Here is a 24,104-nt window from a genome sequence, read left to right as displayed (position 1 = left end):
CGCATAAACCCGAGTAAGAATCCTCGCTGTTTTGTGATCGGCTTCTTACGAGCCGCGGCTGCTGTATGTGGAGCTCAACGCTCCCTCCACTTCTTTTACTCTATAATTACATCTGGGCTCATTTTTCAATTGTTAAATGCACTGGTAAGCTGCCGTCGACGAAAGCGAGCCCTTCTTGTACTGATAAATTAAAAGATTTTAAATTGTCACATTCTGAAAATTAACTTTCCAGCGGCACACGAAACACAAAGCTTCCATTTCCCGAGCAGGCTTTTAATGTAAACGTTTCATTGACAGGAGATTAACATTGAGTCGTAGCGAAGCAGAAGTTATTAAGGTATATAAGTAAGTGAGAACAATATTTCTGTGGGTGGAAAAAGAAGAGAGAATCTCAGCAGCCTGATGGGTATCATATTAACATTTTCCAGAATTTGCCATACAACTCTTGACAACCTATATTTCTCTTGGCTTTTATTAGGGGCTGTTGTCACGCTTATTGAACACCAGCTCATGTTTGAGATTGTACGTTATGTATTTCATCAAGCCCTTCAATCCAATTATGCTTTTAAGTGTGTGACCGATGGCACTTAATGTGAGCGTGCCTGATTTCTACACCCGTAGCTCTGCCGCGCCCCCACGTGCTGTATAAATGCGATCTAATTCACCCAGCAAATCATATCTTGATCAGCGCCGACAGACGGAGGCAGCGCGTCACAGTCCCCCGCTCGGCGCCGACGTCTCGGGGACAACTCTGGAGGGAGCGCAACGCGCCAACCTCTGGTTGTCATGCAGACGGCAGCGATGCCGTTCCCCCCCGTGGCTGTTGGGCCGTCACGGCGAACGACGGCATCCTCTGACAAAGTGTGAAGGGGAGCAGATTACACCTGCCAGCAGGAGGGATGGCTGGAGAGAAGAAAAAGAGGGGATAGATGGAGGGCACGGCAAAAAGAGATGAGAGAGGAATCCACTTCCTTTTTGATTGTTAGCCGCGGGTGCTTCTTGCCTTTCATTTTTTTCCTTTCGACCATTGTCTGCCATACTGGCCCCGGGCCTCTGAGCAGAATGCCGCCGCCAAAGCTCCTTGGGGTCGATTAAGCACCGTTTCTTTGACGGAGACGAGTGACCTTTTTTGTATGTGGAGCATGAAGAAACGTGAGACTGTATGCCCGCGATTCCGACTGACTGTCACTGCACACACAGACTCCCACACGCTCTGTCCCCGTTGTCGTTTGTTGTGTGGTATCCGGCAGGAACGCTGTATTCTTCCACCTACCCAAAGGCTCTGCTTGGCTCTCTGCTGCCTGATGGCTTAGTTTTTCTTGGTTTATTCTCTCTCTCGCCTCTGAACATCCTCCTTTTTTTTCTCCGTCACTTTCTCATTTTGATTCAGAGAAAATCATCGGGCTTACACAATAGAATCTTTTTTTCTTTTCTTTTTGTCCTGTTTCGCTCCCTGCCACCAGCCCACCACTCACGGCTCTCTCCATCTTGCACTCTTTTCCATCAAAATTGTGCCTCTCGACAAAAGGGCCACCGATGCTCGCACAGATAGGGGTGGAGGTCGGATCGTCTGAAATCGATAAATTTCACCCTAGGGGCATCCACTAGTCATGTCTCTTTTTTTTTCTACAGGCTCTATCCCCAGTCCTTTCAGAATTTGAAGCAGATCCTCCACAGGAAGTCTGGTGTGATTGTAAAACCATCAAGCTAGTGTTTTTCCCCTTCATATAAAAGTGCTTGTCTGTCCTCAGCTACATACCATAAAAAGGATTTGTAGTTGATATATTCACCCCCGCCTAGATGTTTGTGGGCTAGGTTTTGGCTAAATTAGGAGGATATATTGTGTACGACAGAACCTTGTTCCAAAATGTAATACCAAAATCGGTATTTTCTGGCTCTATTGTAGACAGCAGCAATGCTATACATCACCGGTGTGCGCAGCCCCCCTCTCCATACTTCATATCTAAGATAAGCCAGGAGAGGAAGTGAACATGTGATTAATTCTCTTACGTAGACGCCGACTTAAAAACCATCCTCATTAGTCTTGCACGGAGGAGGAAGAGGGGGGGTGAGGCACAGAGCATAAAAATGGAAGTTGTTTTCTCCTGCCTTTTATTTAGCAGTAATGAAAAATGACAGTGTTCCCACTGTTGGCCATACAGGGAAATTTATCACCTGTTTAATTTCACACCCGGGTAGGCCCGGCCTCAGCTCCTTTTTTCTCGACACTGACAAAGTGACATCTGAGAGCAGTGTATCACCTACAGGGGTTTCCAGACCTTTTTTAATTGAATAGACATTTAATAAACAAGATTATGAGCGCAGGATCACACGGTGATACACGGCCCACACCCTGCTCCTCGCATCAAACACATCGGATAAAGAAAGCTCCTGAAAAACATGCAAGGGGCGTTTTTAAAAAAAAGACAAAAGAAAAGTGTGTGTGTGTCTGGGTCTGGGTGGGGCAAGAGCTCATTGGAGTGAGATCAGCGGATTTCACCTCCATGGTCCATCCATCACGCGGCCTGTAACCTTCTGTTGAGGAAACGCCACTTCTATCCTCCCTCTGCGGTCTCTAGGCAGCCAATCCCCTCCCCACACCGGTCGACCCCTGATGCTTCATCCCTCTCCCCCTCTCTCTCTCTTAGGGGAACTTTTATTTGGATAAACTCACTGTCACATCTGCCACGAGTGGGTCGCATGAGGGACCGATAGATGGTGCGAGAACAATGGCAAATCGTGCCACACCGCATCCTTTGGCAAACGGCGCCATCATTTTTCGATCTTCTCCGTGACACGGGCCCGCCTTGAGAGAGGATTTGTTTCAGATGAAAAATGTCCAAGTTGACATTCACACAGGTCATAATAACACAGGTACCATAACAGTACCGCTCGCTCCCAGAGTCACAGTATCCTCAACTTCAATCCATCACACACATCCTATCCTTATTCTCTTCTTTTCTTCGTCTTCCCTCTCTCTGTGTTCTTAAACACACACTTCCAGAAGGCTTTGACAGCAGCATCTTCTCCATCACTTATAATATTATTTCCACCGTCAAATCCCTGTAAGGTTGTTTTTTTTTTTCTTCCTCCTCTTTCTTCCACGGACATCATTCTTATACCACTCATTTCCTCTCTCCGCCGCTGAATTCTGTCTTCTTAATGGAGCTCCCTTGGCTAAATAGACTCCGGCGCCTGACATGATTGAGTAAAAAGGAACGGATGGGCAGAGCAGAGAGAATAGCTGATACAGCCATCTTAGCTGGGGATGTATTAATTGAAAGGTTCATAGGCGGCGCGGGTGGTGGGCACATGAAAGAGCAACAGCTAATTAGGACCCCTCATCGCCCTTCACTTTTATTTATTCCATTCTAATGTCTTACCTCTTTTATTTATTTATCTTGCCTCTGTACGGGGGCCTGAGCAGAATATGAATTGGCTGCGTGCGCCTGCAATTCCCTTTCACTGTGTCCTGCTGAGCCGGCGTACAGTACAAAGAGTCAGGTGGCTGAGGAGCCTCAGCTTTGTGTTTCTCTATTCTGGTCTGCTCCGGCATCTGAAGTCAGATACTGTCAGTGGCAGTTGAAAGCCATTAACTAGACCATTAGCCCCATCGCCAAATGTTATGTTTAATTCGGACTGCGGCTCGCAATCGATGAGCTGCGGGAGCAACATTCAGGCCGAGGGATTGTGGTCGGGGGTTTGGCCGGTCCAAAATGGAGACGGAGCGAATCTTTAACAAGTTGTGATGTTTGTGGGGACGAGGGGCCCGTACACAAAGCTCCTTCATTATTGTAAACCTAATGCAATGTAATTTTGTAGAAACCCACCCTCGCTGTATCGACCACTCAAAGCTGTCACAGCCCATTCCTGATGACCCATGTCACAGAACAGGCCAGATCTTAATTTGCTCCCCCCTCCCCCCCCCTGCACTGTGACCCGCTCCATAATCTGCTTTAGAAGATGGGTTATGCTAAGTGGCACTTCCATCCCGACGAGATTGATTTCACCATTAGCCGTGGCGCGTCGATACAGAGTGGAATGAGCCCTAAAAGTAGACGGGGAGAGGAAGATGCACCTTGATTACCTGATGTCTTTTGATGCTTTCAGTTGTGCCGGGAGCTTTTACTTCCTCGGCGTTCCTTTTTTGAATAACAAATTAGTTTCAAGTGAACTTCCTGCCGACTCCCAATATGCCTCCCTCTCTCTGTCTGACATTCTCTCCGTCTTTCTTGCTGACTGCTTTCATTCCCTGCCTTCACGCACACTCACCTAATCTCCCCCAGGGCTTCCACTGTAGGTGAAATCTCCAACTTCAAATGCAGGATCCTCCCCCCTCTGCAACAGCCCCGATTTGTTTTTCATAAATGAAACACAGAACAGTCCTGCAGGAGATGTTTCTTTTTTCCCGCCCCCTTCTTGTATGCCTTTTGCTTACCTTTCACAAAAGTTTGTACGGCAGGTCAGTAGTGACGACAGTTTTGTGGAAGCACAAACGCGGAAAGGGTGATTAGTGATTGGTGTTTGGTGCCATGTTTCACCAGGACCCTGAGGTCAGCCTGAGCAGCTCACTTACTTCAGAGAAGTGCTACTTTTCAGACAAATAACCGTCCTTTTGCAGGGTTGAAGTTGAATATTTCGGGGCTTTTTTCCTCTAAACTCTCAGATGATTCCATTTTACAACACTTTGCAATTAGTGGCATTCTCCAATCAGGGCGCGGGCATCCATTAACAAGGCCCTGCCACCAGTTCTCTCAACGCACTTTGGATGCCAGAGATAATCCCCTCCCCCCCTTTGGCTCCGATTTAATTTAAATGAAAAGGCTGTCTCGCTGGTGGTGCAGAGATTTATTTAGTAAGTCTCTTGCCCTCACTACGCCGGGTCATTATCTTGTTCTACCAGCAATGCCTTTGGTTCCATGATGTATAACTGTAGCCTCAACTTAAAGAGAAATGCAACTAGGACACTTATCTGATGCGCAGATAATGGGGCAACTCCCTCGTGGGCTTGCGTATGTTTTATTAATGATTTTGTGTATTTATGCTTTCTAACGCAGACTGTGGCTCAGGAGGGTCGGGCTCAGGCCTGGAGAGCTGCGAGCAGGACCGCTGTCGCATATTTGGAGGCTCGTGGGATGAGGACTCAGAGGAGGACCGTTGCGTCTGTGATTTCACTTGCCAAAGTGTGCCGCACAACACGGTAACTCGACGACCACACACATGGTTTAATCCTTAAGACCTAATGGATGCAATTTATGTCAAAAGAACCCTCAGTCAGTTGGGAACACAAATAAATTATATAAAATAATAAATTAAATTAAATAAATAAATAATAAATAAATTATAATAATATTTTACATAATTTTGATATACTTAACATAAAAGCTTTTCTTTACAAATACAATATTCGTGTAGCACTCAAACAACGCACTGACTCTATGACTCGTTAGCATGATGGGAACCCTGGTGGCAAAAGATCAATAACATATTTAAGTGAGAAGGAAGGAAAAGAAAAACAAAAAAGAGGCAAGCATTTCAGACTTTTAACTACCATCAACTGTATTTGTTCCATTAAAACTGTCCATGAACTACAACATGTGCTGTCCAGTGGACATTCCAGCGCACTTCTGAGCAGCAACAACAACAAAAAAGCATTTCAATGGGAAAAAGCATCAAAACTACTTTGGTTTTTCAGAGAGCTTTCAATTGTATCTCATGTCTTCATCGGCAGTATTTCCTCAGTTGTCATGTAATAATTTAACTAGAATGGTTCTCAGTAGGGTGCACACCACTTCAAGGCCCAACACTTCAAGCCGCACCAAGTGCTCAGATATCAGTCACATAAATGTGCCTGTTTTTTTTTCTCATCAAGATGAATTATTCCCTGGGAAATATGTGCAATGTTAAAGAAAGTGATTTAAAAAAAAATGTAACGGGACCTTTCCTGGCCTATCTTCCTACCAAGTTTTGTGGAAATCCATTCTGTAGTTTAGCCTAATGTTGCTGACAACCAAACAAACAAATGGAAACATAACCTCCTTGGTGGAGGAAGCTATGAAACATGATAAAATGTGGCTGTGGTGATAACTTTGGTAACATGGCTGTAGTTCAATGTGTTGATAAAGTGATGAGAACTGTGATGATGATGATGATGAATAGCATATCATGCTATTTAAAGTGCCAGGTTAGTAAGTGTACCTCGGCTTCATACAGTACGTACAGTATGTGCAATATTTAGCCTAGAAGGGTTAGAGCATATGCTGCGACGTACTCAACTTCCTGTGATTCTTTTGTAGGTTTGTGGCTCCGATGGAAAGAACTACAGCAACGAGTGTGAGCTGAAGAAGGCCAGATGTGAGAGACAAGAGCACTTGTTGATTCAGAATCAGGGACCCTGTGCAGGTCGGTACATTACACCACTCCAAGTTAGTGTCATTGCGCAGAAGCACTCTCACCAAGACTCATTGCCATTGACATCACATTTCTCCACTCATTTCATCCGCTGATGGGGCAGTAATAGTCCGTCGATGGCGTACGATTCTGGCAGCACCACTGTTGTGTGACCAATGTCACCTGAAGCAAATCAACTAAAGAAGGTCGTGGTTAAACAAGCTGGTCCACTGAGTTCAGACTCTTTCTCACAGGCCCCCGTGTATAGACTGAGCTGATAAAAGTAATGATTTGTTTTTCCCTCCCGGACATTCTGACAATTCTAACCATTAAACTTGTGCATGCAATCTTGTTTCCGGACCCTCACGATACCACTTTACCCCACTTACTTAAAAAGAAAAAAGAAAAAGAAAGAACAAAAAACTCTCTGCATGTAAATGAATGCCATCTATCGGGAGGAATAGTTGTCAGAGCACTGGTTCCGTAGCAAAGGTAGGTTCTTCCTCGCGAGCTTTTGTCTCCGATGCCAGTTCAGGCCGGAGAGCGGAGCAAAAGGCACTTGAGGGATTTTGTGTGATCATTCCTGCCGGTTTGACTCCCTGTGGGTCTGACAGAGAGGAGGATGGAGAGAGTCCCTGCCTCTGTATCCACACACATCCCCACAGATTCTTCTCCCTCCTCAGCTGGCCTCCTTGGGCACTGACTGTCACGCCTCTCTACCATCCATGGATAGTCAATCCTTTTTTTGAACTGCCCTCTATGGATACAAGACTTCTGGGGCTCTCCTCTCCTAGTGGCTAATGGGAAGGGGGAAAAAATCTGATCATGGGGAATTTCACTACCCTCCACATTAGCTATGTAAGGAGAAACTTAATTTGACCTCAACTCAAGAACCTTTTGAAAAAGATGCTACAGTACCTCTCACTAGCGGAGCATGAAATATACCTTCTTTTTTTTTAAGAGCTTCTTTTGCATATGGTGTCAACATTGTCATCTGCTGCATACACATTTATGAAGTTTGCCTCTTTGATCAAACCATCCTTTAAAGCTGCCTGCGAACTCAAATCTGGGTCAGGGATTTTTTGTGAAATCCAAAGAAATACCGCACTTATTGATTTTTCTAGATGAGCGAACGGGCTGTTTCCATCCTCATGGAGGAATAAAAAAGTAGACGAGCTTGCAATCACTGCAGCTGAGAAAGCGCAGCAGCAGACCTTGAAAGCGTGAGGCTAACATTGCACATCCCAATGAGCTGCATTGTGCCGGACAATGGCCACTGAAGAGGAAAAAAACCCTTGAAGGGTGGAAGAACATACGAAATTAAAGGTTCTCCTTGTCCTAATAGGCTCAGCGCAGATAGCTGAATGGAGCGCTGGAAAGTGGCAAGTGAAATGAACTGTGTCCAAAGACCATCTCTGGAGTGGGAAAGCACTGGGAAAGAAAGAGTGAGCCGAGTCATCAGCATTAGGCCGAGGCTCATATCCACACCAGTAACACTGTGATTTATGGCCCCTGCATCTCCAGCCTCCAAAGCCCAAATGAGCAACACAAGAAGAGATTGGGAGGGGAACAGAAAGAGACAGAGAAAAGAAAAAGAAAAAAGGAAGACAGGGATAGATTTCCGCTTTTCTGCTTTCTGTCTCTACAACTTCACTTTTCGCTCCAATAGCCCGGAGAGAATGTGAACAATGATTGTTTTTTTAATTTATTCATTTTTTGCCTTGGCCATTAAACAGACGCCGTTTTCCTCCCACTGTATGTTTTGTATTATTATTATTATTATTATTCTCTTCCAATTTCAGAAAGAAGTGCCAGGTTTTTGGGAACACATTTGTTTTTATTTTGTCGAATGTAGTTTTGCATTCAGAGCTGTCACACCAGTGTGAAGGTTGGCACATCCTTAGACAAAGGAGCTCTCCACACACTGTGCGCAGGCAGAAAACTGCTTGGCATATTCCTTCACATTATGCAGCAGGCTTTTTTTTTATTATTATGTTTTGTATCATTTTTTTTCCTGGAAGGTTGTAGGGCAGCTGCACAATTGCATAATATTAGACAAGAACAAATGAAGACAACAGGCCTCCTAGTAGGTGGTAAATGTCAGCTCCAGTGCATTCACTTGCGATGCCATTGTTTGCTTTCACTGGAGGTAATAGCATCATTTCCCCCTGATTTTGAGCTTTTGTGGAGAAAGTGGAAAATAGAATTGTTATCTTGAAGCCGGCTGCCAGCCTCTCCACCTCTGCCCCCCCAAGCCAAACTCATTGTTGGCAAGAAGTAACATGTTGCTCTGAGATTGTGCCGTCTAAATCCCGCTCAAATGTTGGTGTTCTTTCTCTCCTTGTGCCATCTCCCCCTCGTCTCTCCTCCCTTTTTGTTCCTACCCCATCAGCGATTTCAGCCACATCTCTGCCTGAGCTGACAGCGACTCAGCACTGCAGTCTGTCTGTGTACGGCTGCTGCACTGACAACACGACGGCCGCCTTAGGTGTCGGACTGGCTGGATGTCCCAGTAAGTCCTCCTCTTACCTCCCACTTCCACCCTTTGCCTCTGATGTGTCCCGAGTGTGTTGTGTGCGCTTTTTTAAATCTGTAGATAATATCAGGCTTTTTCAGCACACAGGCCGTATTGTCCTTGACTGCAGTTACACTTCCAAAGTTGCACAGCTGAAAATGTTTCATCTTAATCCAAGGAATAACTATGGTAATTTCACACTGTATCAACAGAAAAATCTCTTCATCTGATGATCTTGATGACACAGATGGAGGAGAAAAATGCTGCATCTAGCTCTGAGCTAGGGGATACAGTATGGATGGAGAGAATTCAGACATATAAGGATATAAAGAGATTTAGTAGAGAGGAAAGTTACCTAAGCAGGCTTTATCCAGTTTTTGCCAGAAAAAAGACTTGGCTGACATTTGAGCCTGGTATACATCTGAAATAAAGATTATCACAGCAAATCGTACTCAACTGTTGAAAGTTGCATAAACGTAGGGGCCCATCAAAGTAAGAAAAGCATACAGTGCACAAGTAGAAATTGAAAGTGACATCCACGTGGCTCTCTTCTCCTCAGGTACCTGTCAGTGTAACGTCTACGGCTCCTACAAGGGGACATGTGACCCAGCCACCGGTCAGTGTTCCTGTAAGCCGGGCGTTGGGGGACAGAAGTGTGACCGCTGTGAGCCGGGCTTCTGGAACTTCCGCGGCATCGTGACAGAGAACATGAGCGGCTGCACGCGTAAGCAATTGTCTCTTTGTGCTTTGTGCTGATTGAGGAGGTCTCCCGTTGTACCGTTTCATCCCTTTAACAGTAGCAGCAGTGGTTTGTTAAAGGGTCAAAGGTTAATGGTTTCTGGTGCGACCTCAATAGTCAGGTGAGTATTATCCATACAGACCACAATCACAAATCACACATTTGCTTCAGAGGGTTTGTGTGCAGAGTAAACATTTTGAACAAAAGTGTGGTTCAATTTAAATGAGTTGGTCATCAAACTATTTTCACTCCAAGAACATCAGTAGCATTTTGTCCGTTCATAAATAATGTCCCTGTTACTCCACAGACCACTCTACAGTTTTCATTAGAACTACCATCAAACAAAGACAGATATGGCCTCTATTAAAACGACTGCATCCAAAGTAACCAGGAAACTGCCTCCAACAAATCAAATTTCCATTCGCCACATTTTCATGGGATGGATCCAAAAGATATATTTAAAAACAACAACACTAAGTCTATAGATTCCATTAACGGTGAGTGAGAAAATATACAGTGTTTCTCAAGAAAACTAACCAGAAAGTAACTTCCTCACTAAAATCATGACCAGAAATTTGAGCCAACGCATGTAAGATAAGTATCCTGGAAGTCAGTGTAGACGGTAAGAACATAAGTCATTTTCAATGCCCTTCAGTCATGTCAAAACTGTATTGAATGGACTGTGTATATTTGTATTCCAGTGAACACTGGGGTCAGGGCCCCTTGTTTGTCTTGGTGTAATGCAATATGGTGACCAGCAGCAGCAGGGTACGAGCTGGACATTCGCTTCCAAAGCCACAGGGTATTTTCAGTAAACAGCGGGTGGCCCGCAGGTTCCTCACCCTTGGCATGACCTTAACAAGGTCTACACACACTCACAACAAGCAGACCGCACACTGCCCACCGACACCAGGAGGAGAAAACAAAACTCACATCATTGATTCTTTGAACATGATGGGCTTGATGTCCTTCCCTAAGGTTGTTTTCTTGAGTTTCTGTTACATACTCATCCTCTTCATCCTCCTCCTTCATCTCCTCTCTCAGTGGCCCCTTGGCACAGCTTTATAATTGTGTCACAAAATCAACAAGTCGGAGAAGGTCAATTCTGATTGGCTGTTTGGTGTCCATTCACAACAGACGTACATGCCTGAGGGTGGATGAACTGTTCTCAACCCTTGACTCTTAACAATGACAATGTACCTGAAACAGGGTTCAGAAGCTAAGGTCGCCTCAAATACACTTTTAACACTACATTGACCAAACTATTCCAATTCCTCTTTCTGTGTCTGTCCCGAATTGCTGCTCTTTCCCCCTCATTAATCTTTTTCTTCCTTTTTCTTTCCCCCCGTCCTATCCATGGCAGCGTGTAACTGCGACGCCACAGGCTCTGTCCGGGACGACTGTGAGCAGATGTCGGGTCTGTGCTCCTGCAAGACGGGAGTGAAAGGCATGAAGTGCAACGTGTGTCCAGATGGAAGCAAGATGGGCATGAATGGCTGCGACAAAGGTAATAAGAGTACCGAGTCGACCAGTGGAGCGTTTGTAAAACACAAACACATTCACACACACACACACTTCTCTCCATTATTCTATAGTGTTCTGTCACTTGTCTGATCCATGGATCAGCCCCCCAGTACCCAGTTCTTTCTCGGTCCGCTCTTCACATCCATCTGGTTTATTGGCACACGAAGGAATGGCTGCAGGGCAGTTAATCGATAGTGATTAGGAAAATACTTGAGTGTACAATGGACTCGCATGACATATCACCCATTGATATTTTATTTTCTCTACATCATCCTCTATTTTTGTACCATTCACTTGAACTTGGCTGTTTATTCTCTTGCATCAGGACTATTGATAACACCAGGAGTAAATAATGAAAACAGCCCCAGTGGTTGCCCAAGCTCAAAATCCAGTTGAAGCAAAGTTCAGCTCCCGCTGTGGGAGCCTGTAGCTCCTTGATTAAGATGCACCATCAGATATCGACAGGAAGTCAAAACGCTTAATGAAGCCAGCCACCCTGGCACAGTGGTGGGCCACTCTGCCACACGCCCCGGCCAGATGAAAAGACTAGATACAGAGAAGTGGTGGCATATGAAAGCAGGAGCCATTAAGTGGGTGGGGGAGGTGGTGTGTGTGTGTGTGTGTGTGTGTGTGTGTGTGTGTGTGTGTGTGTGTGTGTGTGTGTGTGTGTGTGTGTGTGTGTGTGTGTGTGTGTGTGTGTGTGTGTGTGTGTGTGTGTGTGTGTGTGTGTGTGTGTGTGTGTGTGTTTAATGTTAACACCGCAAGCACCCCACGCTCACAGTTGGCCAGAGGATGGTGGGCTCCCTGGCTCTGGCTCCTGCTGCGGCAACTCCCAAGGCTTCAACACATCAAAGCCAAGTGCACACCTTTACACAAAACCTAACAAGCTCCCCTTTTTTTTCCCCTCAGTAAAATAATTTAGAAAAAAATGCAGTGGTCTATAAATCCTGAAATAAGTCACACCGTGTGACATAAAGGTAAGTAGACAATTTTATGATTGCATTACCACTGCTGTACTGCGCTGGCAAAGAAAACCCTACAGAGTAGTGAAATGCAGCCTCTCAGCCTGTCCCCAGCTCCTTCACACAGTTGAAACTCATGCACAAGCGTCGGACAAATGAATGAGCCCATTGTTACGGACATACCTCCGTAGAAACGCTCATAACAAATCCATGTTACCACCGGTACACATTCTAACACCAAGCTAACACCATGCTGTAGATCGGATTTGTGACACCAACTTGGTGACACAAGGAAATGATCTTGTCTTCACCAGGCGTGGGGTCTACACGTTATCTGACCAAATCAGATAACGTGTAGACCCCACGCCTGGTGGAAGGAATCTGTAGTTTGACATTGTACAAAAAAGGGGAATGGGCTTATTGGAGCTACAATAGTTGCTCCAGTAATATGCTGTGTATATGAATGTGGTAAGGACTCAAAAAAACATTCATTCCTTTGTTTGATTACAGTCATATTTCATCATGCCTTACAGAGAAACCAATTTAATGACTGTTTGCTTAATAAAAGCGGGCAAGTGTTTTCGGTAATTGTAGAACCATTAAATACGCATGCAAATTTAACTCTCGATTCAACTCCACATTTCACACAACTGCCACAATCAGAATTCATAGAGCAACTACTCCCCACTGCTGTAAACTGCATGAGTATTGAAGCTTTTTAGCAAGTGTACTAGCAACGCAAATCCAATGTGTTCCACAGGTCCCGAGGCTCCGACTTCATGTGAAGAGTTAGTGTGCAGCTTTGGAGCCTCTTGTATTGAGGTGAACGGCCAAGCCCACTGTGAGTGCCCTTCACCTGACTGCGACGAGAAAAACAAATCTAAGGTGGGAACTGTTTGCACTTGAGAAATAAGTAGTTTGATCCACAAGTTTTCGGCACGGCGTGACCAGAGAGACGTCTTGTCAGTGGCCTGCAGGGACTCAACATGTGTTCCGAACTCCCCCCTCTCTCCATCTCTGTCACTGTGGAGCAGGTGTGCGGCTCAGATGGGGTGACCTATGCCGACCAGTGCCAGCTGAGGACCATAGCCTGCAGGCAGGACAAGGACATCGCAGTGCAAAACTTTGGACAGTGCACAGGTGAGCCCCAACACTGCCTCCATGCATCACACGTCGAGCGGATGGCCAACAGTTGTCAAGCTCCCGTCAAAAGATAATGAGCAATGCTGTGGGCCTCAAATTATCCTCCCCCTGCTGTTTCTCCTCCGATCCATCGCTCTGTCCCTATCCCAGAAAGTAAAGACACAGCGAGGGGCGATACATATTTTGCTTGAATTCAGCTCTTCCGTCGGCAGGAAATTACCTGCACATAACAGCAGCTTGAGCAGTGATTCTTATCTGAGATTAGGCAAATCCAAGTATTTCACTGCAAAGGACAGATTTGTGATTAGTGGATAGGACCAAAGTCAAATGTTAGGAGCAATCTGTATTCCAAGTTCTCCTCTGAGAATTTTGCTTTTCATAGTTGCTAATACTGCAGTTTCTAAAGCTCCATGATTATAATTTTCAAACAGGAAATGTTTAGTTCATTTCACCACATTGAGTATGCAGAGTGAAATAAGCCCTTTCATCTCAGCGAAATCATGTGTGACACGGGGGGAAACTCTGGGGAGAGAACAAGGAAGTGTCAGATACTGTAGCATTTCAAATCCAAGGGTTCCGCAGTTTGACTGGAGCCTGAGCCTTAGAATCCCACCAGATAGCAATGGCACTTCCTCTCTGCTTTGGCGCACCTCTGTCGGGAATTGGCTTCATCTTCAAAATCCCCTGTTGGCAAATGACTCCTTCCCCTTACCGCTTTAAGCTGGCAGGAACTCGGTGCTCTCTCAGTCTGATGGTAAATGTGGAATACATGTGTAATGATTAAAAGGTGCAGCTCCTGCCCCCTCGGTCCAGATGCTGATGGACATTGTTCGGATCCGTGTAATAGGTGCTCGGACGTGTGCCAAGGCCACGGCTTTCGTGTACACTGAAGTTGTTGCGCCATGTGCCAGCTTGCGTCACAACAGGGTTCCAGAGACGGCGGCGGCAAGCGCGGCAGGGAGGAGGCGGCCAGCTGTGTGTTTCTGGCCATGAGCCACTGCCAGGTGTCTGGCATTTTTCGGGTGTAAAAATGTTCATCCACCTCATCGCTCAGTGGGCACAGATCAAGTGACCAACTAAGTTGTCACGGAAAACGGCTGAGTCCCTTTAATCCATCCATCCCTCATTGGGGCTCTTTGTCAAACCCAAACCATCTCACATTCATAGGAGGCAAGACCCGTGGACATGACCGGTGATGAATTGCAGTTGCAGGTACACAAATAGAAAATAGAAATATGCTCAGCAAGAGATCAACGAGGCTTTGATAAGTCCCTGAACATCTGGTAATTTGAAATTCAGTGCCGTGGGTTACCAGCGAAAGGAGCCAACATGCAGTCTGGTTACACATTCCTCTGTTGCCTGGCAATAGGGATGTGGGTTGTATCTAATCCCTCACCTAACATTGCTGCTGAGAGAAGGCGAGAAGACGCCTCACAGTCTCTTCTCTCTATCGAACCCTCAAGGGGAGGAAGAGACAGGCAAGCACTCGGGACCACCGACAGCCGCGGAGGATCTTTTAATTTTTCTCTCCCGGATGCGGCCGCACCGCGGGTAGCTGCTCCGCCGCTGATGTCGGCTCGGGGGTTAGATCTCGAGCTCATTTCACGTGTGGCTGGGTGCGAATTAGCATTTGCTCTGCCGCCACCCCTCACCACTCTGCAGCCCTGCCTGCCCCCCCTCCCGCTGCTCACATGCAGTGCTTCCAGACGCCCGGCCTCAGCCCTGTGCCATGTTAACGCTCACCAAGCTGCTATGTAGTTTGACAAGAGAGCAATGCCAAGGGCTTACACAAATGAGTGAATATTGATCCTTATTTTTTTTACGTCATTCATCCTTCGCAAGTTTTTATTATACCGCAGTGTGCGCAGACTGCTGCACAGTCTGCCACTAATGGGCGCGCTCAGAAAAATTCACAATCCCGCAGAAAGGAAAGGCTCCTTCAAATCTTTTCTGCTTGTGACAGAGAACTTGCAGACTTACTATGATGTTACCCAGCTCTCTCTGAAGTCTCCCAGCTAAAAGGCAGCACAGCCACGGAGTGTAGGGAGGAATATATTTTTTTTCTAGCTTCTTTGCTGCGTCTCAGCAAAAGATGAAGCGATATCTGAGAAAATCCAGCCCCCAAAAAAAGAAAAAGAAAAAAGCTTCTGTACCAGGCACCAGTGGGAGGGCATTCGGACCAATGAGCAAATTGTAGCACCAGGGGAAAGATGACCACCAAGTTGGCAAAGACCTGCCTCTCCCATATGGTGTTATCACCTGTAGGTTTGTGGCAAATTGGCAACGAGAGCCAGCATATGGCAGCGGCAGCCCCTCCGCCTGCATGTGTGTTAGTCAGGGTTCTGTTGCTTTCTCCATTTGTCCCCCGCGTGCTGCCATTTCTCTCCCAGTATTCAGTCCCTCGCTCTGTGTACCTTGCCTATATTCTTCTACCGCTTACTTTGTTAACCAGTTGTTTTTCTCTCTCCCCGATTTAATCCTCTTTCCTCGACTAGTTGGTCCCTATCATTTTCTTCCTCTTGCCTCCGTGGTTCCATTGTCTTTCTGCTCCGGTCTCCTGCATCCGGTCTCCCCCTCCTCTTCATGGAGCTCGACTGACTGCACAGACACTCTTAATAAGCACCTTTCTGCGATAAATGCGCGGCTGAGCCAAGCCAAGATGACAATGGGTTTGTTTTTTCTCCATGCACCCTATGTGCATGACATGACTGTCCGTTGCTCCACTGAGAAGAATAAATAGCCCAAACGCAGGCAAATGGACTGCTAAGCCTGATTAAGAGAAGCGCCAGCCGAGCAGACTGCGCTGCTCTTTCTTTGCTCCGTCAGACGTGTGTTCTTTCCCTCACTTGTCCCACGTCACAGGAGCCCACTGCACGCACACCCAAACACACATTAGGCACCATCCAGGGAGCAAGCCGCCCGGCGCAAAGCTCGGCACCTGACTGACAGGTGTAGCCATGAGGAAAGCCAACGCATGCCACCCCTCTCGGTGATACCATCACTGTTCTTTGCACTCGCCTCCAAATCTCTCTTTCAACAAAGATCCGCCGAGCTTTAAGCTGACACCCCGTGCGTCTCCCAGGCTTTCCGCCGTCTCAGTAGGTATCACATTTCACACCTCGGTGAATAATTGCAGATCAAATAGGAGATTATAGTAGTGTAATTAAAGCCTACACATAATGTTAGGTGAATCCTAATGAAGCGCAAATCGACGGCATAGGGTTTGTTTTTTAATCTCCTTTTCATTTCACCCACATGCTAACACATAGCTGTCCTCGTGGGATATAAAGAAGCAAAGGAGGAATGGCAGTATTGTCACGCCTGCGTGCCTCGGCTGGATCTGAAGGACTTACTTATGTAGTATCTCCCTGCCAACTCACTTCTCCCCCTCAGGAGTTTTTGTCCTATTTATCGTTCCTTTATCGCAGACAGTTTGTCCTTTTGCACCAGAGCTTTTTGCATTGGTAATGATGGTCTCTGCAGAGAGCCTCTTCTCTCGCTCTCCCTCATTTGGAGGGATATTTTGTGTGCGCGCGTGTGTTTGTGTGCGTCTGTTGACAGCAGAGTGTTTGTGGTGGCGTTGATGGATGCTCATGCTCTCCGCGAGCAGCAGTCTGTCGTCTTTGAAGCCAGAGTTAAAGCCGGCTTTTTTTGCCCCATTTCTATCAATCATTCATCACCGGAGGCACTGGCTGGTGGTGATTAAAGCTTCGCTACTGGAGGGCAGCATTTGAATGTGGATATATAATTCATAGGCATTGGCACAGCATGTATGCAACACACAAATACGAGCGTTGTACACACAAGTACATTCCATATGTGTTCACACCCTGCACACTATATGCATTGACACAAACTGGGGAAGTTTCACCCGGTCTGGGCAGCACTCCTCATCTCAAGCTGAGTGCATTATGTCATCTGTTGGTGTGTCCCATACTCACTCTGTATATGAAAACACTTTCATTCCTTAGGGTTTGACAAAAGAACATTCCAGACATCTCATCTATTTGCTGGGTTTTTAATTCGAGTTTGTTTTTACAAATGTCATATCATTATTACACTGTTGTGTATCAAGGAGATGGGTTAGAAGATCTAAAAGGCCATAATCATTCATTTAACGCAGAGGGGAAGATGCTGTCAGCAGTAGGATGTTATAATCACCAAGTGGCTCTGATATGGTTTATTAGCTAGAAACATTTCCATCTTTGATCAGTCATTCATCCATTCCTTGCTTCCTGCCCTTCCCTCCACCAGAAACCATCTCCGAGCTGGCAGAGCGACCTAACCCCACCCCCCTCACCACCACCGCTGCCTCCTCCATCACCACCGCAGCCCCCTTCCACCCTAACATGGTGTGGGCCATCGCGCCTCCGAGGATGGCCGAGGCGGAGACCACCGAGCGGCCCCCGGCCACCACCCACTTTACCACTCTCACCCACAACCGTGTTCCAGCAAACCACCACCACCCCATCCACATCCAGCCTCCGCCGCCACAGTCAACTGCCACCGCCACCACCTCCTCCCGCAGCAGGCCTGTCCCCTCCGCCGCAGTGACCTCCTTCGAGGGCTCGGGCAGCGGGGAGCCAAGTGGGGATGACCAGACTGAAGAAGAGGAGGAGCAGGAAGAGGAGGCGGGCAGCGGCATTCCAACGGAGGCCAGTGGGGCCGAGGAGCTTGTCGGTAAATCCCTGCTCTTTCACTCCATTACCCACAATGCTTTGGGTGTTTATGGGAGGGGCTTTTTTTAGAAGGGGTTGGACAAACTCATATTCTCTTTTTAGCTGACATCATAACACATTCATGCCATCATCTGTTAGTTGAAAGTTACACAAACATCAGCACAGGCTCATGTATTAAGTATTCTCAAACAGATGCTGTTTGTGTCATTTCATCTCGCATAAGATGTATGTCACAATCTCAGACAGATAGGAATGTATTCGCATGGTTCACTGTTGCTACATCACCCATGCTCTTCTCTTCCATCCCACCAGCGCGCTCGCTCTCAGCAGCTAGCAAAACAAACCCAGGCTCTGTAAAATACACTCTCGGGCAGGCCAGATGAAACTGTTGGCCCGCATCTGGGGCTCTCTGGAGCCTGACTTGACAGGCTGATGTGACGGAGAGGTGCGAGTGTGTGTGGAGGCTGTGTACCTTGTCGGACGACTAGTCTCAAATCTATCTCGACATGCCCTCCTGACTGTAACAGCCAGCTGCAGTTTGTGGGTCCCCTGCTTTGACAACGAGGGATGACTGAGACGTTTCAATCACAACTTTTTTTTTTTATTCGGTTGTATTTTTTTGTCTATTTATCCACTTTGCCTGACAGCTTGCCGTAACAGGATAGGATTGATGGAACAGCATGGCCCCGATGTGCTCTTCCTCATCTCTTCCTTTACCTCGCCCCTCTCGCCCTTTCCCCCCTGGGTCTGAGATTTATTCTCTTGTCAGAGGCTTGACCAGAGTGCTCGGTGACGCGAGGAGCATGTTGCTTGTCTGCCAAGGAGACCCGCTGTCTTGTGGCTTTTGTGTGTATATGTATGGATGCGTGTGTGTGTGCGCGCATATTTGCTTTACCCTTACAGCCTCCTTCACTCAGTTTAACAAATTCCGAGTATATAAATGTGAGGAGGTCAGAGGTCGTGGTTGTGCATTTTTGTATCCATGCTCTGTTGAAATCTGCACTCATCTATGACTGTGTGTGCGTGTGTGTGCGTGTGTGTGTGTGTTTATTTGACAGCCCTCATGGCTCCCAGTGGAGTCATGCAGCGTCCCCTTGGCCGTCGTGCACTGCCCCTCTTTCCACCACCAGCATTTCTCCTCTTCGGCCCAGCATTTGTAAATCTGCAGATACACATGCCACCAGATGCCCTATAAACCGCCCCCACCTTCCCCACCGCCCCCTCCCCTCGCATCCTTTGACCGCGAGTCCTTGAGCAGGACGTCCCTTGCCGCTGACGTCTTTACGACTTGTTTAGCCGCTAGCTGTTTGCCGCCGCAATTATTTCTAATCTCTGTGTGGCCATAAACTGCAGCGCTTCGACCAAGACACACACACACACACACACACACACACACACACACACACATGCACATACACACGCCCTCCACCAGCACCATCACCATTAAAGAGGATGGAGGTTTGCTGCTGTTACACACTCTCATTCTTCAGAGAGAAGGACCGGCCACTTTTATGTCCCAAGATAGCCAGATATACATCAACTGTAACTCGACTGTATGGTTTGTTGGTTTTTTCTCTTGGCAAACCTTGAAGGTAACTGTCGGCCAACCAATCAGCAGGGAATAGTTCCCCCCCACCCATCTAAAGTGCTCGGTGCGTGTGTGACATGACTGGCAACAGTGCCCATTATGTGTTCGCTGCCTGACAGAATGAGTTCCAGGTGTAAAATCAGTTCCCATGAAAATGCCATACAATCACTCACGACAATGCCTCTATTAGCGTCCAATCACTGGTCAGGACACGGAAAAACACACAATCACCCGCAACAGCCAAAGTTGTTGGTTTTAACCTTTGAAACAGTCAGTAACTCAGGGGAGGTCACTGAATGGTTTCAGCGCACGACACCAGCATCCACAGTTCTCTTCTGCCCGAGGACCTCGGCGTGCCCTCTTTCCTGCTCTTCCTCTTCACTGTTGACTATCAAGTGTTTCACTCCCACAGGTCCCACAGTGGCGAGCACCACCGTGCCCACGGCTGAAGACAGGTCGTCCTGCGACAACGCAGAGTTCGGCTGCTGTCCCGATGGCAAGACACCGTCCAGCACTCCAGAGGGCGCCAACTGCCCCCGTAAGTCACCGTGACCCCCTCACAAAAGACTTCCTCTTCCTTCTGATGTCCCCCTGCTGTTCCTCCTGTGTCTCCTGTCTGCTGGTGCTATGTTCTCTGATATGATATGAGAGCTGAAATCCTGACATCGCTTCGACACTCACTGCTGTTCTAACAGCCCTGACTAGATGAAACGAGTCAGAGAAGCTTGAATCTCCAGTCGATGGTCTCAGAGAAATATATTCCTGGGTTTCACCATCTTTCTTCCGAAACATGGGAATGGTGCCTACTGCAGCACTACTAATTAGCTGGCATTACTGTCTGAAACCCTTTATGATTTAAGAAACTTCAAACGGCAAATCAAAAAAAAGTCTGCATTTAAAAGGCAACTGACAGGAGACATTTGAAAAACCTTCTGTTGTCAGGCTGGTTTTCTTTTTATTTGCGTTAATACAAACATTAATGTGATACTGAACAAGGTTTTTATCATGGGCCTGTAGTTGTGTTTTTCATGGGTCAGTGTTAAGTATTGTCATCGCATGCGAATAAACAACTAATTATTTTGATCCATCCACGCTTATCCAGAATGCAAAGTGGCACAGCACAGAATGCTTATCTATTTCTCATCGACATTTTTTAAAAAAAAACTCAATTCGTAAGCTTTATGGGGAATCAAGGCAATATTTTTTTATTGAATGTTTACTACTGCGACCCAAACAACCAGATATGAACAGGTGTTTTTTTTCCTTTTCTGCAGCAGAGCTTTCATTACTCACCTCCCTCCTATGTAAATGATCATATTGGCAAGCAGTAGAAGAAGAAAAAATTACACAAACAGTGATCCGTTAAGTCTGACACAAATAATCCATGTTTTTGAATTTGACTACACTTCACAGTCTGACTCTGATATTAGTCATACTGTGCCAGACTCCAAGTGCATATCTGTAGTTATTTGCCAGAATTTTGAATGAAGTTTGCCTTAATACATGAGGACGAGGAAACTTTTTCCTATCAAGGACCATTTCAATTTTTATAACATTGTTCACGGGCCACACCCCAAATTTATCAAACACATACTGTAACACTAAGTGATGATAATGATGATGATACTCACAGCAACTTGCTCTAACAAATCCTCACCTTAGGTAGTAACGTGAATGGCTTGTAAATGCAGTAATTCCTCCCTGGTATTAACCTCTACAGTGATCCAATGCAAATTCATCACAGGCCAGAGTAATATTAGAAATTTCTTACAGTGTCCTTCAGTGTTTTTTGTCCAACATCTTGAGCCGTGTCAGCAATCTGCTCTGCAATGGTTCTTCAAGACAAAATATCAACTATGAACAACTTCGGAACAATTTTAGTTGGTGTGATTCTAGCAGGGCAGCAAGTTCTCCTTCCCAATGTGGTTTTCATTTTCTTAGCTGTGGTTTTGTGTGAAAGCTGCTTGTTAGGCACCATAACTTGGTCAAAGAGCTTCTAACTTATTCCAACGGCATTTGTCCTAAAAAGTTATCCAGTGTAGCTGCATATTTTGAGCTGTAATTAGGATTTTTTTTGTGTGTCCCAGGCCCTAAATGGCTCGGAGGCCATAGGTTCCCCACTCCTGGTTAAATTCACGACTTCAACTGTGCTTTGATGTATAAATAACCATGTGTTTGTATTTCAGCTTTTTTCTATCTCACTTCACCTTCTTTCCTTTTCTTTTAATCTCCCACCATTCCCTTTATCAGTCAGCGCCACCGTTCGCTATCTCCCTCTTGAGCTGTGTCTCGGGTTTTTTCCCTCCCCCTCAGCCCAGTCACTCTCAATCCAGTCTTGCATCACTTCATTTCTCTCTGGAGTTGAGCGGGAAGAGAGTTGAGAGACTACCAGAGGCCGACAAGCACTGGTGTACCAATCAGTGCCTCCTGCCAGACTCGGTTCATAAAGATAAAGGGCTTCCTTCTCCCCGTTGCTTCTCTATCTCTCACACCCGCCGTCCCTCTGTTGAAATCTGCTCTCGCTTTGTCCCAGCTGTGTAAGTCTGACTGATTGTGAAAAGGAGGGTTTCTCTCCGGCTCCCTCGGGAGCTCTAGGTCACGACTTGAAAGAGCTGCGGCTCCGAAACCGTGAAGTTCTGGCGTAAACGTCTGTCCCATGGCCTCCCAATAAAGCAGCACATTTCACTGCCGCACAGTCCACAATATAATCTGAAGAGGCGAGGCCACCTCTGGCCCTCCGCAGCCCTCTGCCATTTAGACCTTTTCGCAGAATTTATAGCGAGCAGAGGTGAAACCATGGCACGCCGTATCTGGTTGGTCTGATGGCACTTGGCCCCAAATCCAGACAACACCAGACGCAGGTTTTAGCTGTAAGACAACAGTTGTAACAAATCCCCTAAAGCCTGTAAATATTTATCTCAGCAAACAATGACGGCACAGCAGCGATCAATACTTCATTCAGCTCAAGTGTTACCAATAAAAGCAGGCAGCGCTATAGGCAGATCGATACGCCGGATCCTTTTTTTTCTCTTGAGAGCGGCTTAGCCAATCCCCCTCTCATTAGAAGTGAAATGACACGTCCTTCGTGGTGGAATATCCGCCTGCCACCATTTATTGACATGTGCTCTGCTGTCTAGAAAATGAAAAGCACTAATTGTTCGCTGATCCAGTCTTCACATTTTCTTGAGACGTCAACTGGTGAAGTGGCTCAGGGGTGAGGGCTTTTGTATAACTTCCCCATGGAAAGAGCAGTGGAGAGTTTATATGCATGCATATTGAGGTATCTCCCTCCGAGATCTCTGTTTCCTAATGTTTTGTGGAAAAAAACAACCCAGAATCCTCTGGAGACCCTCCATATGTAACATTTAAACAGGGCAATGCAATCCGTATGACATCAAAGATAATGGTCTGCAAATGCTCATGTGAAAGTTAATGGCACGCTAAGGGAAGTCTAACAAATCCATTATATTTTCCAGTTCGCTAGAATCTGATAGTCAAATGGCTCTGTCCCTCCTTTTATCGCTCTCTTTCTCTCTCTCTCTTTACGTCCGTCACGGCAGTGGGCTGGAAAATCACTCTCTCTGATGTTTGTCTTCTTTGCAGATTAAAAGTCAGATGTCTCGAGCTCTCCTCCCCCCTCCTCCCCCCCCCCCCCCCCCCCCCCCCCCCCATCATCTTATCCGCCAGACCTCGGCCGTTTGCCTCTATTTTATGGCTGCCATCACATCTGAATCGATGTGTGCTGCCCGTGAAAGTAAAGACAGGGGTGAAGGGGGAGACGCGGGATGGGGCGGGTGTTGTGTGTGGGTCTGCGATGACTACTGTCCTTTTTCATGCAATTTTAAACAGGCTGTGTCAGTCACCGGTCTGGTGGCATTAAGGAGACAATTACGGCTATCTTTCACGATAATCATACAAGTGCTCTTCCCTTTCTCCCCGGCGTTGCTCAGGCAGGGGCAGCCATGATTGATTTGGGCAATTTGTTCTGCTGATTACGAGCGACGTGGAAGCCCGGCGTCAGTGTCTCGCATGCTCCGCTGTTCTTCACCTCACACACACACACACACACACACACACACACACACACACAAATGCCCTGCACTTTCAGCTTTCAAGCCCTCTCCTCTGGCAGCAGTACAGAGAAACTGTAAAGAGAGTTGATAGATGGTGGACAGCATAACCCCCGAGGTCGCACAGGGAGCCATTCTCTTTGCTGGAGAGGGAACTTTTGAGAACGGCTGCTGGCTGTTTCCTCTTACGTGTGTGTGTTTGTGTTGTTTCGACTTCACGTATTTGTGTGTCTGTCTAACCTGTTGTCTTTTTACCCAGCCCTCCATGCCTCGGCCAGCTTTTGGGACACGTCTCGGTCTGGTAAAACTGGCCCATTTCCCCCCTTTCCTTCTGTCCTTCTTGTGTTGCGTCCTTCCTTGTCTCATATCTCACAGTCCATCTCCTCCACCACCACCACAACCTCCGCCACGTTCACCTATAATGGCCCTTTTTAATCAACAAGCAACGCACTCACAGCCCTCCCCTTGTCAAACACACACAAACACACAATCCA

At 46.7% G+C, this 24,104-nt stretch overlaps 1 protein-coding gene across 6 annotated transcripts in view; it reads left to right on the top strand.

The window, feature by feature from the left end:
- The window catches only part of agrn (agrin), a 231,228-nt gene that overhangs the window by 174,377 nt on the left and 32,747 nt on the right, over positions 1 to 24,104 (top strand). For all 6 annotated transcript variants that reach the window (XM_035644516.2, XM_047330800.1, XM_047330804.1 and 3 more), the window contains 9 exons: positions 5,058 to 5,200; positions 6,297 to 6,402; positions 8,783 to 8,902; positions 9,465 to 9,629; positions 11,008 to 11,151; positions 12,891 to 13,015; positions 13,165 to 13,270; positions 17,528 to 17,953; positions 19,953 to 20,078. In XM_035644516.2, the coding sequence (XP_035500409.2) occupies positions 5,058 to 5,200; positions 6,297 to 6,402; positions 8,783 to 8,902; positions 9,465 to 9,629; positions 11,008 to 11,151; positions 12,891 to 13,015; positions 13,165 to 13,270; positions 17,528 to 17,953; positions 19,953 to 20,078 (1,461 nt within the window). The remainder of the gene's footprint in view (positions 1 to 5,057; positions 5,201 to 6,296; positions 6,403 to 8,782; positions 8,903 to 9,464; positions 9,630 to 11,007; positions 11,152 to 12,890; positions 13,016 to 13,164; positions 13,271 to 17,527; positions 17,954 to 19,952; positions 20,079 to 24,104) is intronic.

Source organism: Scophthalmus maximus, chromosome 3, assembly GCF_022379125.1.
Source record: "Scophthalmus maximus strain ysfricsl-2021 chromosome 3, ASM2237912v1, whole genome shotgun sequence".
NCBI lineage: Eukaryota > Metazoa > Chordata > Actinopteri > Pleuronectiformes > Scophthalmidae > Scophthalmus > Scophthalmus maximus.
Note: the sequence above shows the minus strand (reverse complement) of the source record. Positions and strands in the feature narration are given on the sequence as shown.